A 23040-nucleotide genomic window follows, 5' to 3' on the forward strand; every position below is an offset into this window, starting at 1 on the left:
CCTGTACAGTTGCAGCATAACCTCCCTGCTCTTAGATTCAATCCCTCTAGCAATGAATGTCAACATCCCATTTGCCTCCTCGATAGCCTGCTGCACCTGCAAACCAACCTTTTGTGATTCAGGCACAAGCACTCCCAAGTCCCTCTGCACAGCAGCGTGCTGTAATGTTTCACCATTTAAATAACAATCTGCTCTTCCATTTTTCCCTTCCGAAGTGGATGACCTTGATAACGTTTAAGGATGTTGGGGAAGTAAGACATGGTTCTTAGACTCTTGTAAATAACGGGTTAAGAAACTTAAGTACCACCCTATGTGTGCTAGTGAACAGATTCTGTTGCTTTCGCTGAAGAGTATGCCCGCAGTTTGTTTAGATTAACAGCCCGTAGCTGCCTTTTTCAAGGTGACATGAGGGCTGGAATTACTCATAGGTCGTGCTTTACTGGTTTTGCTCCACTGACTTAAGTCTTTTCTTTGGAGAGGCTCAATGATAAAGGCATCTGTCTGTAATTAAGTCAGGGGCCTGGCGACAGGAATGACTGATACGGGGTGGACAATATATCTATTTGTAATTAAACTCTGATTTAGTGGACTCTCTTATCAAAGTAACTGGGTTTCACTCTAACTGACTTAGCATACGATTGTAACTGAGTGTTCTTTGTCTGCTCATTCTATAAATTGTAGCACTTCTGATTTTTAGATCAGAAGCTCGTTGAGCCGCCAGAGGGACAGAGGGATAAACCCTGTCTCTTCGATGTCTGGCTTCGAGCTCCTCGCCGGCTGAACTGGGAACAATAAACTGGTAAAGAGGTTAAAGTTAATAATTGTGTGGTGTGATTATTGGTCCGGCAATCTTTTTTAAGTTTACAACCTCGCGTTTAACAGCGTGGTGCTCCATCTGCCAGACACATGCCCACTCACTTAACCTACCTATATCTCTCTGCAGACTCTCCGCATCCTCTGCACAATTTGCTTTTCCACTCAATTTAGTGACATCAGCAAACTTAGATACACCGCACGCGGTCCCCGCTTCCAGATCGTTAACGCTTATCGTGAACAGTTACGGGACACCGCTCGCCACTGATTGCCAACCAGAGTAACACCCATGTATCCCAACTCTCTGCTTTCTATCAGTTAACCAATCCTCTATCCATGCTAATACATCTCCCAACTCTAGGCATCCTTATCTTATGGAGAAGTCTTTTATGTGGCACCTTATCAAACGCCTTCTGGAAACTACGAGGGCCGCTGCCTGTAAGGAAGTTCTCCCTGTGACTACATGTGTTTCTTCCGGGTGCTCCAGTTTCCTGCCACAGTCCAAAGACCTGCGGAATTTTTTAATAGGCATCCGTTAGTCTCATGAGACCATGGATTTGCGCCTTGGAAGGTTTCCAGGATGCAGGCCTGGGCGAGGTTGTATGGAAGACCGGCAGTTGCCCATGCTGCAAGTCTCCTCTCTCCATGCCACCGATGTTGTCCAAGGGAAGGGCATTAGGACCCATACAGCTTGGCACCGGTGTCGTCGCAGAGCAATGTGTGGTTAAGTGCCTTGCTCGAGGACACAACACGTTGCCTCAGCCAAGGCTCGAACAAGCGACCTTCAGATCACTAGTCGAACACCTTAACCACTTGGCCACGCGCCAACACACGAATTAGGCTTAGTAAGTTGTGAGGGTGCTACGTCGGAGCCGGAAACACAGTGAGGGGGGTAGGTTGAAAGGGGGGGGTGTGAGGGGTATGTTTTTTACTCAGAGAGTGGTGGATGCCTGGGATGTGCTGCCTGGTGTGGTGGTGGAGGCAAATATGTTTGAGGATTTTAAGAGACGTTTAGCGAGGAAGATGGAGGGATGTGGACATGGTGTAGGTAGGAGGGGTTCGTGTTTGGGTGTTTTTGATTTGCATTGTGGGCCGAATGGGAGAATCCGATGGGAGAGGACAGAAGACAGTGGAAGAAAGGAAAGGGAAGGGGGCAGAGCACCAGGGGGAGATCAGTGAATGGACAAGGGAGTCGGGTAGGGAGCGATCCCTGCGGAAAGCAGAAAGTGGGGAGGGGAGTTGTTCTTGGGGGTGGGATCCCGTTCCCATAACTTTTCCATAACATTTCCAGTTCCCATAACCTTCACCAAAATAATCGGGTCGAATGGCGCCACAACCTCTCGCTCAACATCAGCGAAAGCAAAGAGCTGATTACCGAGGATCGGAGGAAGAAACTGGAGGCCCGTGAGCCAGTCCTCGTCAGGCCATCAAAGTCCTGGGCGTTACCATTTCAGGGATCCTGTCCCGGGATCAGTGCCTCTGATCCCGGAAGTTTTCTAAAACTTCAACAAACTTTTGTAGATGATCAGTGGAGAGCTGCCTCACGGCCTGGTACGGGAACTCCAGTGTCCAAGAGCGGAAAAGCCACAGAAAGGAACGGATACGGCCCAGCCCATCGCAGGAAAAGCCCTCCCCACCATTGAGCACATCTACAGGGAGCGCTGCTGCAAGAAGGCAGCATCCATCATCAAGGACCCAACCATCCAGACCAAGCTCTCTTCTCACTGCTGCCATTGGGGAGGAGGTACAGGAGCCTCAGGTCCCACACCAACAAGTATTGCCCCTTAACCAGTGTGGATAACTTCACTCACCTCAACTCTGAATTGATTCCACAACCTACAGACTCACTTATAGGGACTCTTCCCAACTCGTGTTATATCTATCTGTTTGTTTGTGTTTTTTTTAATATATCTGCACAGTGTATCTTCTTTTGCACATTGGTCATATGTCGGTCTTTGTGTGTAGTTTCTCGCTGATCCTCTTGCATTTCTACTGCGAATGCCTGCAAGAGAATGAATCTCAGAGTTGTATCTGGTGACGAATGCGCATTTAGATAATAAATTTACTTTGGACTTTAAATCTATACCTGTAGTTACAATAGAGCATCATCTGTGCAAGGTCTGAACTGGAGGCTCAGTGATTTCCATGCCGTTCAGTAAATGGGCCAAGCTTGGTCAAGTGGGACAGGTTGGGATGGGAATCTTGGGTCGGCATGGACTAGTCGGGCCGAAGGGCCTGTTTCTGTGCTGAATGGCTCTATGATTGCATTTTAACAATTGAAAAGGACTTAGATCAAGCTGAAACTAGGATGTCAGCTCCAGGTACAGCCGTAGAGCATTCCAGCACAGAAACAGACCCTTCGGCCCATCTACGCCATGCTGAATTATTAATCTGTTTAGTTCCCATTGAGCAGTACAGCATAGCCCTCCACACCCCTCTCACTCGAGTACTTATCCAAATTTCTCCTAAATGATGAAAATGAGCACGCATTCACCACTTCTGCTGGCAGCTCGTTCCACACTTTCAAGACTCTTTGAGTGAAGAGGATCCCCCCACCTCATACATTTCACCTTTCACCCTTAACCCATGATCTCTAGTTGTAGTCCCACCCAACCTCAGTGGAAAAAGCCTGCTTGCATTAACCCTATCTACACCCCTCATAATTCTGTATACCTGTAACAAATCTCCTCTCAATCTTCTACATTCCAAGGAATAAAGTCCTAACCTATTCAACCTTTCCTTATAACTCAGGTCGTCCAGACCCAGCAATGTCAATAGAAGAGCAGATTATTATGTAAGTGGTGAAAGATTGCAGCATGCTGTTGTGCAGAGGGACTTGGGAGTGCTTGTGCATGAATCGCAAAAAGTTGGCTTGCAGGTACGACAGGTTATTTAAGAAGGCAAACATTATTTAAGAAGTTGGCCTTCATTGCTAGAGGGATTGAATCTAAGAGAAGGGAGGTTATGCTGCAACTGTACAGGGTACTGGTGAGGCTGCACCTGGAGTACTGCGTGCAGTTCTGGTCTCCTGACTTGAGGAAGGATCTACTGGCTTTGGAGGCGGTGCAGAGGAGGTTCACCAGGTTGATTCCAGGGATGAAGGGGTTAACCTATGAGGAGAGATTGACTCACCTGGGACTATACTCTCTGGAACTCAGAAGGATGAGAGGGGATCTTACAGAAACATACAAAGTTTTGAAAGGGATAGATAAGATAGAAGTAGGAAAGTTGTTTCCATTGGTAGGTGAGACTAGAACTAGGGACATTGCCTCAAGATTCGGGGGAGTAGATTCAGGACGGAGATGAGGAGAAACTGTTTTTCCCAGAGAGTGGTGAATCTGCGGAATTCTCTGCCCAGGGAAGCAGTTGAGGCTTCCTCACTAAATATAATTAAGATACAGTTAGATAGATTTTTACATAGTAGGGGAATTAAGGGTTATGGGGAAAAGGCAGGTAGATGGAGCTGAGTTTACGGACAGATCAGCCATGATCTTATTGAATGGTGGGGCAGGCTCGATGGGCCAGATGGCCGACTCCTGCTCCTATATCTTGTATCTTGTAACATCCTTGTAAATTTTCTCTGTACTCTTTCAACCTTAATTCCTGTAGGTAGGTGACCAAAACTGCACACAATACTCCAAATTAGGTCTCACCGACGTCTGATACAACTTCAACATAACATCCCATCTCCTGTACTCGATACTTTGATTTACGAAGGCCAATGTGACAGAAGCTTTCTTGACAACCCTATCTACCTGTGACGCCACTTTCAAGGAATGATGGACCTGTATTCCCAGATTCCTTTGTTCTACCACACTCATCAGTGCCATTTTTCAGCCTATTTTTCCAGCTGCTCCAGATCCCTCTGCTCCACTATGTAGTCTTGGTGTCATCTGCAAATTTGACGAACCAGTTGCCCACATTGTCACCCAGACCGTCGATGAGGATGAACAACGACAACAGGCCCAGCACCGAGGCTGGGATCAGGGTGGCGGCCGGTTGGTTCAGGAACCGAATAGCTGACGAAGGGAAGGAGCTGTTCCCGAACCTGGTGGTGTGGGGCGTCAGGCCCAATGGGAGCTGTGAGAAGATGGCACGGCTCGGGTGGTGGGGGGTGTTTGATGATGGGGCGTTACCTCCTGTAGCTACGACCGACGTTGGGGAGGGACGTGACCGTGATGTACCGGATTGAGTCCACCACTCTCTGTGGATTCTTACATTTCTGACTTTCAAATTGCCGTACCAGACCATGATGCAACTGTAACAGCATGGATGAGCTTGGCTGGGGCCTCGCATGGTCTAGCGGTGGAATGACAGGCTGAATTGCGTGCATCTGCGCCCTGCCAGGGGACTGTACCATCGATTGCTGGACATGGTCGCTCAGGGTCTTGGACTACTTATGTACTTTTTTAAATGAATATGCTTCTTTACTCGCTATTTTGAATTGTGTTACTTGCTATTTTTGAAGATTTTCTTGCTATTTTGAATTACGTTACTCACTATTTTTAAGATTTTCTTGCTATTTTGAACTATGTTACTCGCTATTTTTAAGGTTTTCTTGCTATTTTGAATTATGTTACTCGCTATTCTTGGTTTTCTTGCAATTTTGAATCATGTTACTCTCTATTTTTTTATGTTTGCTGGCTCTTTTGAGTGATTTGCACCTTGACCCCAGAGGAACACAGTCCCAGCTGTATCGCTGTATGGTTTGGACGATAATTAAACTTGATTTGATATGATAAGCTGAACTTCCTTAGAAAGATGCTGGCACGCCTTCCTCGTGTTGGACTTGTAAATTAGCTAGACTACTGGATCTTAACCCCGTTAAGGTGGCACTGCTGACGACTTTATTAATGACATTTTAGATACGATCACTGCAATCAAACTTCCCTGTTGGGTTTGAGCGCCTGTACGACCTGGCGTTTTCCCGACGTGAACTGGATTCTCGGAGGTGCGGGGCTGGTATGGCGCTGGATCGAGGCTGCGGCGCCCAGGACCAAGCACGTACCGCAGCAGCAGGGCCCGGGTCTGGGAGAGACGGATGACGTGAAGTTTGAAGCACCGGGCCCTGTCCAGAAGGGCAGGCTGTCGGACCGCGGGCCAGTCCAGCTGGCGGCTCTGCGAGGTGTAATCCTCTCCGCGCTGAACCGAGGCTGAGGCCCGCAAGTGATGGGCTCCCGGAGCAGCTGCAGTGATGAACTGGCTTCACGGCTGCTGACTTGCTTTCGTGAACTCCACTTGCTTGCTTACTTTTATCGTCTGCACGTTCCTGCACACTGGGTGTTTGACGGTCTTTCTTTTAATGGGCTCTGTTGGCTTACTTTGTCTCGTGGCTGCCTGTAAGGGGACGAATCTCAAAGTTGTATATACTTCGATAATAAATGTACTTTGAACTTTAAACCCGAACACTGACTTAGCCCGCATTTTGTTTTTAGCCGTATGTCATGAGTGTTTCATTCCTCAGGGAAGCAGGTGAGGATAGAGGGAGCGGGAGATGTGAAATCTCTCCACAAACCCCAGCCCAGGTTCCAGAACACCGGCGAACGGACTCAGGCCTCACTTCTGGGCCCTATTCCCGGTCTCCAGGCACAGAAATCTCAAGCACAAGCAAGCGACCGTGTAGGCAGGTGAGGTGGTGGTGGTGGTGGGGGGGGTGTTTACGCCAGGGCTGACTTGCTTCCACTGGACGGAACGGCCGCAGGCCCTCCGGCCCATGGAGTCCTTGCCGGCTGCCAAGCCCTTGTGATCGTGCGGAAGGGGATAGCAGCTGCGAGGGGCTGAACAGCCTGCTCCTGAAGCCAAAGAAGCCAAGTCGATGAGGGTTGCTGTTCCCTCTCATCCCAGCGATCTCCTCATGCCTGTGTCGAGGAGTGGGACTTGGGAGGGAGGCAACTCCCTTCCCTGCCCGTTGCCCCCTCTCCATCTCGGTGCGCAGAGGGGAGGGCAGTCACTCAATGCCAACTGCTGACACGCGGAGGGCGCGCCGACGTTTCGGCAAAGCGCAGGGCGGTGCGGGCCGGGCCGGGCCGGCAGAGACGGGGTTAAGCCTGCTCCTGGCGCTCCGGCGGCCGCTGATCAATGTGCCTCTGTGTCCCGCTCGCCTGGGCCGAGGCCCACACTGAGGCCTCAGTGTCAGCCCGACTGGGAGCCAGTTCACCGCAGCAACCGCAGGGTCGCGGCCCGGGGGAGGGGAGGAGGGAGCGGCAGCCGGCACCGAGAGAGGCGAGCAGAGGGAGTGTGTTTGAGGGGGGCAGTGTGCTGTGAGAGGCAGACAATGTATTTGTGCGTGAACACAGTGTCCGGCTGGAAATCTGTGGGTGGGTACTGGTGAGAGAGAGAGAGAGAGACCGATAACAAGAAATAGAGAGAGACAGAGTGAGAGAGCACCCAATGTGTGTCTGTACTGGTGGTGAGAGAGAGAGAGGAGGAGAGAGAGGGGGAGGGGAGGGGGAGAGAGGAGAGAGGGAGGGGGAGAGAGGGAGGGGGAGAGAGGGAGAGGGGGAGGGGGAGAGAGGGGAGAGGGAAGGAGATGGAAAGAGGGAGAGAGGAGCAAGGGGAGAAGGGAGAGGGAGACAGGGGAGGGGAGAGAGTGAGGGGAGAGGGAGAGAGGGGAGAGGGAGGGAGATGGAAAGAGGGAGAGAGGAGCAAGGGGAGAAGGGAGAGGGGAGAGAGGGGACGAGGGAGGGGAGGGGAGAGAAGAGAGAGAGGGGAGAGGGAGAGAGGAGATAGAGGGAGAGGGGAGGGGACAGAGGGGGAGGGGAGCGGGAAAGAGAGAGAGGGGAGGGGAGAGAGAGAGGGGGAGGGGAGAGTGGGAGGGGGAGAGAGGGAGGGGGGAGAGTGGGAGGGGGAGAGGGGGAGGGGAGGGGAGAGAGAGGGGGAGAGAGGGGAGAGAGAGGAGAGAGAGGGGGTGGGGGAGAGGGAGAGAGAGGGAGAGGGGGTGGGGGAGAGGGAGAGGGGGAGAGGGAGAGGGGTAGAGAGGGGAGAGGAGAGATGGAGAGGGGAGAGGAGAGGGGGGGAGGGGGAGAGAGGGGAGAGGGGGGAGGGGGAGAGAGCAGAAGAGCAGAGGGGGAAGGGGAGAGGGAGGGGGGAGGGGGAGAGAGAGGAGGGGGAGAGAGGAGAGGGGGAAGGGGAGAGGGAGAGGGGGAAGGGGAGAGGGAGAGGAGGGGAGAGGGGAGAGAGAGGAGGGGGGAGGGGAGAGAGAGGACGGGGAGGGGAGAGAGAGGAGGGGAAGGGGAGAGAGAGGAGGGGAGGGGAGAGAGAGGAGGGGAGGGGGGGAGAGAGAGGGGGGAGAGAAGAGAGGGGGTGGGGGAGAGAGAGAGGAGAGAGAGGGGAGGGGAGAGAGAGGAGAGGGGGTGGGGGAGAGAGCGGAGAGCCCAATGTGTGTCTGTACTGGTGGTGAGTGAGTGAGACAGAGATGGAAAGACAGAGTTAACAATAAATAGAGAGACAGAGACAGAGAGAGAGTGGGACAGATGGAGAGACAGAGATAACAAGAAATAGAGACAGACAATGATAGAGAGAGAGAGAGAGAAACAGAACGCCCATTGTGTGTGTAACACAGTCTGGGTGTAAAACCGTGTGTGGGTGGTGGTAGTGAGAAAGAGAGCGAGAGAGAGAGAAAACACCCAGTATGTGTCTGTGAGAATGTGCATCTTTGAGGGTGTGAGTGTCTGTGTGTGTGAGAGCGTGTTTGCATCTGTGCTCACACGCGTCTCTGTGTGTGAAGTCTGTGTGTGCACATTTACTTGCACCCACATGCTTTTCCTGAGGGAGAGACTGTGACATTGTGTGTACGTACGTGTGGGTGACCGACTCTGAGACTGTGCTCCCTCCCTCCGCACGGCCGGCAGACAGCGAGAACAGTGTGCGGGACCAGAAGGCAAGAACCACAGACTGGCGGGGTCTGAAGATACACGTTTAATGGTCTGCACTGAACAGAGCTTTACAGCCGTTTTAACAATACGTGTAAAAATAGAACGACACTGTTTAAAACACACAAACACACATACACACACACACACACACACAAACTCACTCCCTTCCTCGCCCGTACACTCCCTCTCTCCCAGCTGATTCCCTCATCCCACTCCCCACCTCCCTCCAACCTATCCCCCACCCTCCCTACAGCATATCAACCCCCTGTAAAGAACTCCGCCACCTAGTCACCCCCTCCTTCCCCGCAGACCCGTTTCGTCTTCCCTCAAACCACCCCCCAGTCCACAGGCTCCAAACGCCGACCAGGACTTGTAGCTGACAACACTCCTGGATGGGACGCTCGCTCCCGATTTACTATGAGTGTCAGGGTCTCCGAATTTTGCCTGGGATGACTCTCTTCCCCCAACCCCCACCCACTACCACCACTCCCCCCGTCCCACCTCGACGGGACAGCCACTGCTTGTTGAAGGTTAGCTTGACCCCATCCCAAGGAGACTGATCGCCAGGGAGGGTTTTGTCGGTGGGTAGGGTCACCCTCCCTGACCTGACACTACCCCTCCAATCCCATTCCTGGGCTTGCTCTGAAAACCCCAGCCCCAAAGTATCCCAAAAAAAAAACAAACAACCCTGGGAAGAGGTTATAAAAAGGCAATAAGCAACGTTTCATTTTGAAGGCACACAGGCGATGGGCCGAACGATCTCCACCAGCATTAAGTTCAGGAAACAAGTGGAGAGGGAGGGTCGGGGATAGGGGACGGGTGGTCTTGATCGGCCAGTTGCCCGTCTGAGGTCGTGTGAGGCTTCCCGTTGGTGGGCGCAGCGTGATGGACGTATGGGGTAACCAATGGAGGGTGGGGGAGGCAAGTCAGGCAGGGTCCCCCGCCGACCCCATCCCGTCCTATCTGCACTTGCACGACTGCACCGCCATGTCGGACAGCTTGGCGACCTTGGGGTTCCGGCCCACGTAGTACATGACAGCGAGGGAGTCCAGGTCGCTGGCCACGCAGCAGGGAGCGGCGGAGGCTTCGGGGTTCCGGAAGCTGTAGAGGTTCAGAATCTGTGGGCGAGGCCGGACAACGTCAGAGCCAGTGGTCATACGCAGGCCCTTTGGCCCATTGAGTCCCTGCTCAGCCCTCTACCTCCCCTTTAATCCTATCTCTCCTTCCCCCTACCACCCTCCACTTTCCCCCTCGTTCTGGTTCCCCTCCCTCCAATACCCCTCCTTCTCCCCTTCCCCCCAACCCTCCTATCAGATTCCCTGTTCTTCAGCCCTTGTACTCTTCCACCTATCACTTCCCAGCTTCTTGCTCCATCCCCCCGACCCTCCTTATTCTGACTTCTGCCCCCTTCCTTTCCAGTCCTGATGAAGGGTCTCGGCAACTGTTTATTCCCCTCCACAGATGCTGCCTGGCCTGCTGAGTTCCTCCAAATGTGTGTGTGTTTTCCACTGCTCAGATTAATGTCCACATCCAAATGTCCCTTTAATCTTTTCCCCTCCTCACTTTAAATGCATGCCCTCCAGTCCTTGACATTTCTCCCCCAGGAAGAAGAAACTATTCTGCCTGACTTCCCTGCGCTTTTCATAATGTTAAAAGCTTCTATCCGGTGATCGCTCAGCCTCCGCTACTCCGGAGAAACCAGCCCTAGTTCGTATATCCTCTCCCTGTGGCTCTAGCCCACAGTGTGAACTTGTTTTGCCCCCACCCCTCCAAAGCCTCCACATCCTCCTGTACGGGGCAACTAGGACTGCACGGATGAATAGAGCTGGAGATGGGCAGGTGGGTGGCAGATGCAGGTTAGTGCTGGGGAGCGTGAGGTATCTCACTTCGTTAGGACTTTGGGAGGAGGTGATACAACCCAGAGGGCACAATGCGACGAGGGGGGTGCTGGAGGAGGGGGGCATTAGACAGGGCAGGTTGAGAAGGGGTTACCAAGCTCACAGGGGTCCCGCACTTCGGAAATGGAGGCACAGATCACAGCGCGCCATGGCGACCCTCGGCCACAGACAGAGCACTGTTCCGGGAAGTGCGCTTTGGGGAAGGAATGGGGGGGGCGGGAGGAGGGTCGCCGAAATGTTTCTGGTTGGGAGGGGCTTCGGTTCCATGGACGCTGGGCCTGTTCTCCTCGGGGCGGGGATTGGAGGGAGCATGATGGAGTTATGGTCCTGAAGGGTGTAGGGAGGGGAGGGGCTCAGGAAAGAGAGCGAATGAGGGAGAGGCCGTTCTCAGTGGAGGAGGGGGACAGAGAAGGAAGATGATTGGGTAGAGATCCAAGGAGAATATTGAAATGGGAATGGGAATGACGCATGGCACTCCGAGCTTGTACAGGCACAATGCCCTGCATGGCCTCTTTCTACACCACGTGAATGAGGAATTTCCTGCAGAGGTCATTTGGGGGCTGGAGCTTATAGTCAGGAGGAGAGGGGAGAGCAGGTCCGACAGAGGCCCTTAATGGGTAACTGGACACTTCACAGGGGCAGTGGGGGAGGTTTGTTGTTTTCACCATCACCATGCTGTGAGTCTGTGGGGGGGGTGGTGGTGGTGGAGGCAGGGGTGGGTCTTTTTTCTGTTTAGGAGTAGCATCTCAGGAAAACAGTCCCCATCCCCTCACACTCCTCCTCCTGGTGCGAGCTCTCCCCCGATTCCCAGACAGCCCTCCCAGCCTGAAATGACCCCCGGATGCCTCTGGCTCCCGGATTGGCCCCCAGGGGGTGCCGAAGACCGCAGCCTCCCTCCTCCCACCCCTCAGGGGGCTGCCACAGACCGTGGGATCTTGCTGTTCTGCTCTGTACAAGAGCCTCAGGACTCGCACCTCCAGTTGCAAGAATAATCACTAGCCCTCAGCCTAACTTCACTCACCCCATCCACTGAACTGTTCCCACAACCTATTGACTCACTTTCAAGGACTTTTCATCTCATGTTCTTGATACTTAAGGCTAATTTATTATTTATTTATAGTGTTGGGCGCGTGGCCAAGTGGTTAAGGTGTTCATCTAGTGATCTGAAGGTGGCTGGTTCAAGCCTCAGCTGTGGCAGCATGTTTGTGCCCTTGAGCAAGGCACTTAATCACCCATTGCTCTAATCTGTGCGAGGAGTGGTGCCCCACACAGACTTCCAATCTGCGCTTTGTAAGGCACGAAAATGCCCAACGTAGGCCTCTCATGGTCTGAGTCGATATTCCCTCCCCCTGATTTATTATTATTATTCTGTCTTTTCGTATTTACACAGCTTGTTGTCTTCTGCTCTCTGGTAGAATACCCTAGTTGGGTGGTCTTTCATTGACTCTGTAACGGCTCTTACTCTACAGATTTATTGAGTATGCCCGCAAGAAAAAGAATCTCGGGGTTGTATGTACATATATGGAAGTACTTCGACCTCTGAACTTCGGCCCAACCTGTGCGGGCTGGCCAGGGCAGGAAGGCGAGGGGGGGCCGACGCGTGGCCGACTCAGGAAAGCACACATTTCACGTCGGCGTCGTAACGTCGCCGGGTCGCACGCGGAGTACGGTGCACAGTTCTGGTCGGCCCCGATACGGGGAGGGTGCAGAGGCTTCCGGAGAAGAGGCTCCCCAGGAGGCTGACCTGGGTGAGAGGGCATGAGCCACGGGGAGAGGTTGCAGAGGCTTGGGCTGAGCCGTCTGGAACGACGGAGCATGGGGGAGAACCGAGAGAAGTTCCTAAGATTATGAGAGGCATTGCTAGAGTGGCCAGTCAGAATCGTTCTCCCGATGCGGAAACGTCAAGTATGAGGGGGCCAGGGCGGGTAAGCTTAGTTTTGCACAGGGACTGGAACAGGCTGCCAGCGGGGTGCTGGAGGCAGATATAGCTGAGGTGTTCAAGAAAAGGTTCAAGGTACAAAGTAAATTTCATTATCAGAGTACACATGTCGCCATATACAACCCTGAGGTTCATTTTCTTGTGGGCATACTCAGCAAATCTATAGAATAGTAACTGTAAACGGGATCGATGAACAATGAATGGCGAGGCTGGGAGGCCGGTGGATGTGGATATGCAGGAAACTCAGGGACTGGGATTTTGTGCAGGGAAGACAGACTGAGCTCAGCACAGATGTTGTGAGCCGAAGGGCCTGTTCTCCCTACTACACTGTTCCACGTACTGCGTGTGACACCTCACTCTGTGTCCGATCCCAGGAGTGTGTGATGGGACGGTGTGGAGGGAGCTTCACTCTGTGTCCGACCCCGGGAGTGTGTGATGGGACGGTGTGGAGGGAGCTTCACTCTGTGTCCGACCCCGGGAGTGTGTGATGGGACGGTGTGGAGGGAGCTACACTCTGTGTCCGACCCCGGGAGTGTGTAATGGGACGGTGTGGAGGGAGCTTCACTCTGTGTCCGACCCCGGGAGTGTGTGATGGGACGGTGTGGAGGGAGCTTCACTCTGTGTCCGACCCCGGGTGTGTGTGATGGGACGGTGTGGAGGGAGTTTCACTCTGTGTCCGACCCCGGGAGTGTGTGATGGGACGGTGTGGAGGGAGCTACACTCTGTGTCCGACCCCGGGAGTGTGTAATGGGACGGTGTGGAGGGAGCTTCACTCTGTGTCCGACCCCGGGAGTGTGTGATGGGACGGTGTGGAGGGAGCTTCACTCTGTGTCCGACCCCGGGTGTGTGTGATGGGACGGTGTGGAGGGAGCTTCACTCTGTGTCCGACCCCGGGAGTGTGTGATGGGACGGTGTGGAGGGAGCTTCACTCTGTGTCCGACCCCGGGAGTGTGTGATGGGACGGTGTGGAGGGAGCTTCACTCTGTGTCCGACCCCGGGTGTGTGTGATGGGACGGTGTGGAGGGAGTTTCACTCTGTGTCCGACCCCGGGAGTGTGTGATGGGACGGTGTGGAGGGAGCTTCACTCTGTGTCCGACCCCGGGAGTGTGTGATGGGACGGTGTGGAGGGAGCTTCACTCTGTGTCCGACCCCGGGAGTGTGTGATGGGACGGTGTGGAGGGAGCTTCACTCTGTGTCCGACCCCGGGAGTGTGTGATGGGACGATGTGGAGGGAGCTTCACTCTGTGTCCGACCCCGGGAGTGTGTGATGGGACGGTGTGGAGGGAGCTTCACTCTGTGTCCGACCCCGGGTGTGTGTGATGGGACGGTGTGGAGGGAGCTACACTCTGTGTCCGACCCCGGGTGTGTGTGATGGGACGGTGTGGAGGGAGCTTCACTCTGTGTCTGACCCCGGGAGAGTGTGTGTCCTGTTCTATGTTCTAAACCGGAGGTTCCCAACCTGGACCCCTAGCTGAACTGGTCCACGGCATAAAAAAGGTTGCATCCCCTGTTCTAAACTATCCAGCGGGATCCCACTCCTCTGGACCTCACTCCCCCACCCCTCACTGAGTGTCGCGGTTCCCTGTGCCGAGTCTCCGGTCTTACCTTGCCATATAGGATGTCCGTACTCCAGAAGTACGGGCAGGGCCCGCCGCAGAAGTTGGCCTTGTAGCCCCTAGGCTCGCGGATCCACTTCCAGTCCAGGTCGCGGCGGAAGTCCACGTAGAGCTGGTGCAGGCAGCACTCCTCCTCCACGGTCCTGAGGCCAAGAGACCGCCACGGCTGTTAGTGCCCGGTCTCTCCCGTCCGAATGGTGCCTCCCAGGGCCCCACGGTGGTGGGGTGGGTGGGGGGGAAGAGGGTTTGAACCCCACCCACGCCTCCTTCTTCCCCTCCACTGACCCCTCTCTGCCCACCCTCCCTCTGCCTTCCTTCCCTCATTCTACCTTCCCCTCCGACCTCATAACAGAGGCTGTGGAGGAGGGCTCCCCAACCATTTTCGTGCCACGGACCCCTACCTTTAACTGAGGGGTCTGTGGACCGCAGGCTGGGAGCCCCGTGCAGTGGACGGTCGCGTTATGATTGCTCTTTCCTTGATGCTCCCCATTGATTCTTGCTTTCAGTCGGGCTTATCGCCAACAAGAGAGAATCTGGAGGTGCTGGAAATTCTAGCAAAACACACACACACACACACACACACACACACACACACGCACACACACAAAAAATGCTGGAGGAACTCAGCAGGCCAGACCACATCTGTGGAAAAGAGTAAACAGTCGATGTTTCAGGCCCGGAACCGATGAAGGGTCTCGGCCCGAAGCGTCGACTGTTTACTCTTTTTCACAGATGCCGTCTGGCCTGCTGAGTTCCTCCAGCATCTTGTGTGTGTCGCTTCAGGCTTGCCCTGTCCTAGATCTCCCTGCTGGGAGAGAGGCAGAGAGGGCGTGCCCGTGCCTCGACTTTCTTGGAAGGTGAAGGGGGATCCAGACACTCGAGCAAACGTTTACAGGCGCGCCGGTGGGAGTGTCCGGTGCAGCAATTTACCGTAATTGCTCAGGAAAGCAAGAAGCTCGTGGACTCTGCCCAATTCATCACGGGCGCATCCCTCCCCACCGCCGGCCTACGGGGGGGGGGGTGTGCCGTCTCAAGGAGGAAAAATCCACCATCAACGACCCCCACCATCCGGGCCGGGCCACCTTCTCACATCTCCCATTGCCCAGGAGGTACAGAGACCTGACGTCCCACACCAGCAGGTTCAGGAACATCGACTTCCCGATCTATCAAAGACCCCCACCATCCGGGCCAGGTCATCTCCTCACATCTCCCAGTGGGCAGGAGATACAGAAGCCTGAAGTCCCCCACCACCAGGTTCAGGAACAGTGACTTCCCTTCAACCACTCGGTTGTTGAACAGACTTACACAACCCTAATCGTTACCATCGCAACAACCAGCTCTTACACTGCATGGTACATTATTTAATTCTTGCACTAAGGCCTTGTTTTACTCTGTCTCTCTCTCTTGTCACCATCTAGTATAACTGAGCCCTGACGAAGGGCCTTGGCTGGAAACGTCGACGGTTCATTCCCCTCCATAGATGCTGCCTGACCCGCTGAGTTCCTCCAGCGTTTTATGTATGTTGCTCGGATAATCTATGTCTGCTGTGTTGTCCGCACCTGTGATGCTGCTGCTGGTGAGATGTTCATCCTACCTGCCCCTCGCTGGCCTCGTGGAACTACAGGCCATAAGATACAGGAGCAGAATCAGGCCATTTGGCCCATCGAGTCTGCTCTGCCATTTCGTCATTTTCCCTCTCTCAGCCCCCAGTCTCCTGCCATCTCCCCGTATCCCTCCATGCCCCCGACCAGTCAAGAATCTACCAATCGCTGCCTTAAATATACATAAAGACTTGGCCTCCACAGGTCTGCCAGTTGTAACAAACTCCACACATTCACCACTCTCTGGCTAAAGAAATTCCTCCCCATCTCCGTTCTGTGTGTCCGACAGAGTGATCAGCAGCACTGGGGCTCCACAGGGGACTGTCTTGTCTCCCTTTCTCTTCACCATTTACACCTCGGACTTCAACTACTGCACAGAGTCTTGTCATCTTCAGAAGTTTTCGGATGACTCTGCCATAGTTGGATGCATCAGCAAGGGATATTAGGCTGAGTACAGGGCTACGGTAGGAAACTTTGTCACATGGTGTGAGCAGAATTATCTGCAGCTTAATGTGAAAAAGACTAAGGAGCTGGTGAGGACCTGAGGAGAACTAAGGTACCGATGACCCCTGTTTCCATCCAGGGGGTCAGTGTGGACATGGTGGAGGATTACAAATACCTGGGGATACGAATTGACAATAAACTGGACTGGTCAAAGAACATTGAGGCTGTCTACAAGAAGGGTCAGAGCCGTCTCTATTTCCTGAGGAGACTGAGGTCCTTTAACATCTGCTGGACGATGCTGAGGATGTTCTACGAGTCTGTGGTGGCCAGTGCGATCATGTTTGCTGTTGTGTGCTGGGGCAGCAGGCTGAGGGTAGCAGACACCAACAGAATCAACAAACTCATTCATAAGGCCAGTGATGTTGTGGGGATGGAACTGGACTCTCTGACGGTGGTGTCTGAAAAGAGGATGCTGTCCAAGTTGCATGCCATCTTGGACAATGTCTCCCATCCACTACATAATGTACTGGGTGGGCACAGGAGTACATTCAGCCAGAGACTCATTCCACCGAGATGCAGCACAGAGCGTCATAGGAAGTAATTCCTGCCTGTGGCCATCAAACTTTACAACTCCTCCCTTGGAGGGTCAGACACCCTGAGCCAATAGGCTGGTCCCGGACTTATTTCCTGGCATAATTTACATATTACTATTTAACTATTTAAGGTTCTATTACTATTTATTATTTATGGTGCAACTGTAACGAAAACCAATTTTCCCTGGGATCAATAAAGTATGACTATGACTATGACTAGAAGGACGTTCTTCTATTCTGAGGCTGCGTCCTCTGGTCCTAGACTCCCCCCACCTCAGGAGACATCCTCTCCACATCCACTCTATCACGGCCTTTCAACTTTTGATAGGTTTCAACGAGATCCCCCTTCATTCTTCTGAATTCCAGTGAGTGCAGGCCCAGAGCCATCAAACGCTCCTCCTGTGACAAGCCGTTCCATCCTGGAGTCACTTCTGTGGATGTTCTTTGAACCCTCTCAAAGGAAGATCACGGAAGGCGGGACCCGACTTGACTACCCATCTCCCCACTCGGTCCGCACCCCTCCCTCCACTGCTCGTACCCGGCCCTCGCTCTCTCCCTCCATTGCCATCTTTGCCCCCCCTCCTCCCTTCAACCCCTCGCCGTCTTCCGCAACCTCCCTCCACCTCTCCCCCGCCCCGCCCCGCCCGTGCCCCGCGCCCCCTCACTTGGAGCAGGAGTGTCCGTCGGTCGCCCGCTTCCGGCGCAGCTGGTTGGAGCTGGGGCTGGACCGGGGCGGCTGCAGGAGGGTGAAGAGCAGGTGAGGGGTCCTGAGGGCGGCGAGCTCCTCCAGCCTCTCGTTCGAGTACTCCCGGTACAGGTCGTCATCGATTCCTGCCGTGTGGGGAGAGATCAGAGAGTTGGCCGCTCGTCCGCCTGGGAGGGCTCCCGGGGGGTGGGATGGGGGCAGCGCTGAGGGAGTGCAGCTTTGCCACCCACCACCTCCAACATGGAGGACTGCGGGACGGGGAAATGGGGTCGTTCGGCCCATCCAGACTATGTTGCCTCGTACCCAATCCCCTAACTGGGAAATCTTCCCCAATTCCTCGGTGGCGGGGGGGGGGGGACGAATAGAGAAACTCTGGGATCCTCCTGCGTGGTATGAGGGGTGGGGCTCCCCAACATGCCATTGGTTGTGGGGGGGGGGACTCCGGTCGGGTTGGGGACTGAGAAGAGAGAGTGGGTGTGACAGTCGGACACGGGGATTTGGAGAGGGGGGAGGAGGTGAAGGGAGGGGAGATTCAGAATGAGGAGGAAGTTGGAGGCAAGGTGGGGGTGTTGAGGAGGGGAGGGAATGGGCAGGAGCACGGGCAGGACGGTAGGGGGAAGGAGGAGGGTTTTCATGAGTGTTAGGAGGGGCTCAGAGGTCGTAGGGCAAGGGTCAGGGAGGGAGTTGGGAGAGAGGTTGGGAGAGGGGCTGACTGTCAGGGAGGGGGCAGGCGGTGGTGAGGTGTGGGGCTCTGCGAGGGGTTGGGGGGAGGGGGCGAAGGTCAGGGAGGGGAGGAAGTCAGGGGATGGCCGAGTGGCTGGGGAGGAGTGGAGGTCAGGGAGGAAGTAGAGGGAGGGGGAAGGAATCAGGGAGGAAGCAGGAGCAGGAGCAGGGTCAGGGAGGAGAGGAGGCTGGAGGAAGGGGGGTGAAGGTAGGAGAGAGGGCAAAGTTTTGAAGGGGTCGGGGGGGTCAGAGGGAGGGGACAGGGGTTGGAGAGGGGTCGAAGGGCAGGGGCGGGGTCGGAGAGAGGAGTTAGGGGTCAGAGGTCAGGGTTTGGGTGGGGGGGAGCGGTCGGTGAACCTACCGGCGAAGCGAGCCTCCAGCTCCTCGGTCCTGTTGGGGACGATGTTGTTGGAGGAGGTGATGAAGGTGCAGCAGGGACAGTGGACGCTGATCTTCAGACCCTGGTTCCTGTCTGGGAAGCAGAAGCAGCTCGTTACAGGCCGGCCGTCACTGGCGGCAGGGCGGGGGGTGGGGGGAGATCAGGGCCCCTGACCGAACAGCACCCGACCCCTCTGGGGCTGGGTGACAGAAACCCCCGGGGTGGGGGGCGGCACAGCCTCCTGATGGATCGGCGGTCCCACCCTGGTCTTCACCCTCTTGGTTGGGGGGGGGCGGTGAAGACTCCTACAATAGGGGGCGGAGCCTCTAAGCACAAGGGCGGGGTGATCGGGAATGGGGCGGAGTCTCCCGGTCAAATGGGCAGAGATTCCACAGCAAGGAGGCGGGGCTGTGACATCGCCGGGGGCGGAAGCTCGCGCCTTGGAGGCGTGGCTTACCTCTGCGTGGGCGGGGCAACCAGGCTTGTGGGCGGAGCCTTCCTGTGGCCAGGGCGGGGCCTCAGACACAGGGGCGGAGTCTTCCTTTCACAGTCTGCGTTATCCCGCCAACACCCCCCCCTTCCCCATCTCCTCCCTGTTCCCTACGACCCCCCCCACCCCCACTACAGTGCACCCAGCAGTGACAAACCCACCCCACCCTTGGGTGCCAGCCACCTACCTCGGTGCAGCAGCCACTCACTGACGGTCTCGGTGACATCGAAGGACAGCCACTCGCCGGCCGCCCTCGGCCGCACCACCCGGCTCTCGACGTACCTGTGGGCCGGCGAGGCGGGGTCGCGGCCCTTCAGTACCTGCAGCAGGCGACGGGAAGGCCGTGAGGCGGTGATGGATCACGTCTCTCTCCCCCCCCCACCCTTCCCATGGGATCACCGCCCTCCTCTCCCCTCCACTCCGCCACAGCAGGGCTCTCCCATCCCACCGATTACTCCACCGACACCTCCCACCACCCAACTCATTCCCGGGGGCCCCAGGACATTCGGCCCGTCCTGTCCATGCCAACTTGAGGTGCACAACTTGGGAGAGGTCACCACCTGCCCCCAGTCCCTCAGAAAGCGAGGTTCACACCCAACCGCCCCAGCCATCCGCTCCAAAGCTCCTCCGTCCCAGCCCCAGCCCGTCCACTCTCTCCCCCACCCCCCACACCTCCGGCCGAACCTCCCCAGTCACGCTCAGGCCCTCTCCGGGCCTCGGACCAGTGGTGACCACAACAGGACACAGTGCTCCAACCAGTTGTGTGTGTGTGTGTGTGTGCACAGTTCCAAAATGGCCTCCAGTTACCTGGATTCACCCCCTTGGTGTCCTCAATTAACCCCCCTGAAACCTGGATTCATTTTTCTGGTTACCTGCATTGACCCCTGGGTCAACCCAATCGCGAGTGAACCCTCTCCGCCCCCGGTTAGGCGGACGAACCCCTGGTTACCTGGTACACCTCAATCCTCTGCTCCGCCACCTTGGCCTTCTGGTGTCGGATCCGGAAGAGGCGGAATTGCGCCTTCGCCAGCTGGGAGACGTTCCGCTCCAGGATCGCCAGGTCAAAGTTCACCAGGCGGAAGTACGGGTTGTAAAGGCTGGTGGAGATCATGTCTGGGTCGGGGGTGAGTGTGGGAGGGGGGGAACGGGAGACAGGGCGAGGGAGGGGAGGGCGTAGAGAGAGAGAGGGGGCAGAGAAAGAGGGAGGCAGAGAGAGAGAGGCAGAAAGAGAGAGGTCGATAGGTAGAGAGAGGGGGAGGAGGGGACAGAGAGAGAGGCAGAGGTAGAGGGAGGGGGGAAGGAGTTGGGTGAGAGGAGGAGAAGGAGGTAAGAGAGGAGATGGAAGATAGAAGAGCAAGAGAGAGGGGGGGATGAGGGAAAGAAAGAGAAGCAGAAGAGAGGGGTGGAAGAAATGGGGAGGGAGGGGAAACAGGAGGGGCCAGCGAGATGGATGAGGTGAAGGAGAGATAGGAGGAATAAGGGAAGAGACACAGGGAGACGGGGAGAGGGATTGGGAGAGAGGGAGGGGGGTGAGGGAAGAGATAGATGGGAAGAGGGATGGGGAAAGAGAAGAGGGAGGCAGATAGGGAGAGAAGGAAGGGGAGGGAGGAGTGTGAAGGGGCAATGAGGGCAGAGAGGGGGATGGAGAGCGAGTGAGGGAGCGAGAGGGAAGAGGGAGTGGAGGGAGGAGGCAGAGAGAAAGAAAGGATGAGAGCAGAGAGGAGGTGGGATAGATATGACAAGAGGGGAGATGGGGAGGGAGGAGGTGGGAGAGATATGGCGAGAGGGGAGATAGGGGAGGGAGGAGGTGGGAGAGATATGACAAGAGGGGAGATAGGGGAGGGAGGAGGTGGGAGAGATATGGCGAGAGGGGAGGTAGGGAGAGGGATGAGGGGGAGAGAGGAGGTGGGAGAGATATGGCGAGAGGGGAGACAGGGGAGCGATGGGGGGAGAGAGAGCAGGATGGAGGGGAGGAAAGAATTATGAAATCAGTTGATTTGCCCAGCCCTGTGCAACGCAACCGAGGTCTCTCCCCTTGGGTCCTGACTATCTCCAACACAGAAGAGTTGGCGGGGGTGGGGGTGTCTGCCGTGTGAACCCCCTGGGAGGAGGGCCACAACTCCGGGCCCCTGCATCCCCGTCCCTCCCAACGGTGACGACGAAAGAAGTCTCACTCATCCTACAGCGAGAGCGACAGTGGGGAGGGAGAGCCGGGCGGCAGGCAGTGGAGGGGGTGGTTGGAGAGGGTATCACAGGAGGGGCGGCGAGGGGGGAGAGCCGGGCGGCAGGAAGGGAGGAGGGGGGTGTCGGAGGAACGGTGGCGAGGGGTGGGGGGAAAGAGTCGCTGATCACCAATTCCACAGCCCCCGCTTTAAAACTAACACGGCGGGCAACACCCAGCGGGTCGGGCAGCGTCTGCGGAGAGGGAATCGGCCCCGTTTAACGCCACGGACGTCCCCCAGCCCCACACCAGAACTCTCCCACCCCCCACCCCCGACTCTCCCGGCTTCTCCCACGCGTGTGGCCCGGCCCCTTACTCTCTTGGAAGCTGGCGGGCACCATGTCCATCCGGTACATCTGCTGCGCGTAGTACTGCACGCTGGACGTGGCCTGGCACAGCACGGCCCGGCGCCGGGCGTCCTCCCTCAGCTGGTCGCGGGTGCTGTTGTACAGGAGCGCCACCTCCAGCGGCACGTCGTCCGGCAGGTCGTCGAGGTCGGGCGCCTCGGACAGCTGCAGCTTGCTGAGGATCTGGCCGCGGATGGCCTCCAGGCGCCGGCTCCGGTACATCTCCGGGTTCAGCACCTGGCAGGTGGAGAGAGCGCCCGCCCCCTGGGCCCAGCCCAGCGCCAGCAGCGGCAGCAGCACCAGCCACATCGGCCCCCGGCGGGGTTAGGCACCGGGGCTCGGGGAGGGTCCGGCGGGGTTAGGCACCGGGGCTCGGGGAGGGTCCGGCGGGGTTAGGCACCGGGGCTCGGGGAGGGTCCGGCGGGGTTAGACACGGGGCTCGGGGAGGGTTAGACACGGGGCTCGTGGAGGGTCCGGCAGGGTTAGGCACCGGGGCTCGGGGAGGGTCCGGCGGGGTTAGGCACCGGGGCTCGGGGAGGGTCCGGCGGGGTTAGGCACCGGGGCTCGGGGAGGGTCCGGCGGGGTTAGGCACCGGGGCACGGAGAGGGTCCGGCGGGGTTAGACACGGGGATCGGGGAGGGTCCGGCGGGGTTAGACACCGGGCTCGGGGAGGGTCCGGCGGAGTTAGACACGGGGCTCCGGGAGGGTCCGGCGGGGTTAGACACGGGGCTCAGGGAGGGTCCGGCGGGGTTAGACACGGGGCTCGGGGAGGGTCCGGCGGGGTTAGACACGGGGCTCCGGGAGGGTCCGGCGGGGTTAGACACGGGGCTCCGGGAGGGTCCGGCGGGGTTAGACACGGGGCGCAGGGAGGGGAGACCAAGAGGAACCCAAGGCAGCACCCACCCTACGGGGACTCTCCCTGAAGGAGCTCTCGGGGGCGGGGGGGGGGGGTGGGAGAGATTCAAGCAGCAAGCAGGGATCGACCGGCCGAATGGCCTGATTCTGCTCCGATATCTTATCCACAAGGAGCCGGCAGGCAAGGGACTCGAAGTACCAGGACCCAACCGACAAGAGGCATGCAAGGAGACGAACCGAACAAAGAGCACCCAAGGGACTCGGCCCAGTAGGGACACCCAACTAGTCAACGTCTGTTGGAAGCACCCAGCGGAAAAAAAAACTCATCCAGTGGGAAGTGAAGGGCTGAGAGCTGGCAGTCAGTCCCTCGCACTCTTCCCCGCCGCCGCTGTCTCCCTCTCTCTGTCCTGCTCCCCGTCTCCCGTCGGATCCTTCTCTGTTCTCTTCTCACCCCTTCTCTTACCCTCTCCCCTCCCTCTCTCTCTCTCTCTCTCTCTCTCTCTTTACCACGGCCCCCTTCCCTGGCTTCACCTCTCCGTCC

General features: G+C 56.5%; 1 protein-coding gene across 1 annotated transcript; it reads right to left on the reverse strand.

The window, feature by feature from the left end:
- Positions 1 to 9216: 9216 nt before the first annotated feature.
- Positions 9217 to 21979, reverse strand: LOC134339522 (transforming growth factor beta-2 proprotein-like). Its single transcript, XM_063036117.1, has 7 exons — positions 21614 to 21979; positions 20026 to 20189; positions 19264 to 19396; positions 18569 to 18679; positions 17444 to 17609; positions 14130 to 14283; positions 9217 to 9805 (listed from the first exon to the last, which is right to left on the reverse strand). The coding sequence occupies exons 1-7, from the start codon at positions 21951 to 21953 to the stop codon at positions 9647 to 9649; spliced, it is 1227 nt and encodes a 408-aa protein (XP_062892187.1). The 5' UTR covers positions 21954 to 21979; the 3' UTR covers positions 9217 to 9646.
- Positions 21980 to 23040: the final 1061 nt, after the last annotated feature.

The sequence above is a fragment of the Mobula hypostoma genome, chromosome 30 (assembly GCF_963921235.1).
Source record: "Mobula hypostoma chromosome 30, sMobHyp1.1, whole genome shotgun sequence".
NCBI lineage: Eukaryota > Metazoa > Chordata > Chondrichthyes > Myliobatiformes > Myliobatidae > Mobula > Mobula hypostoma.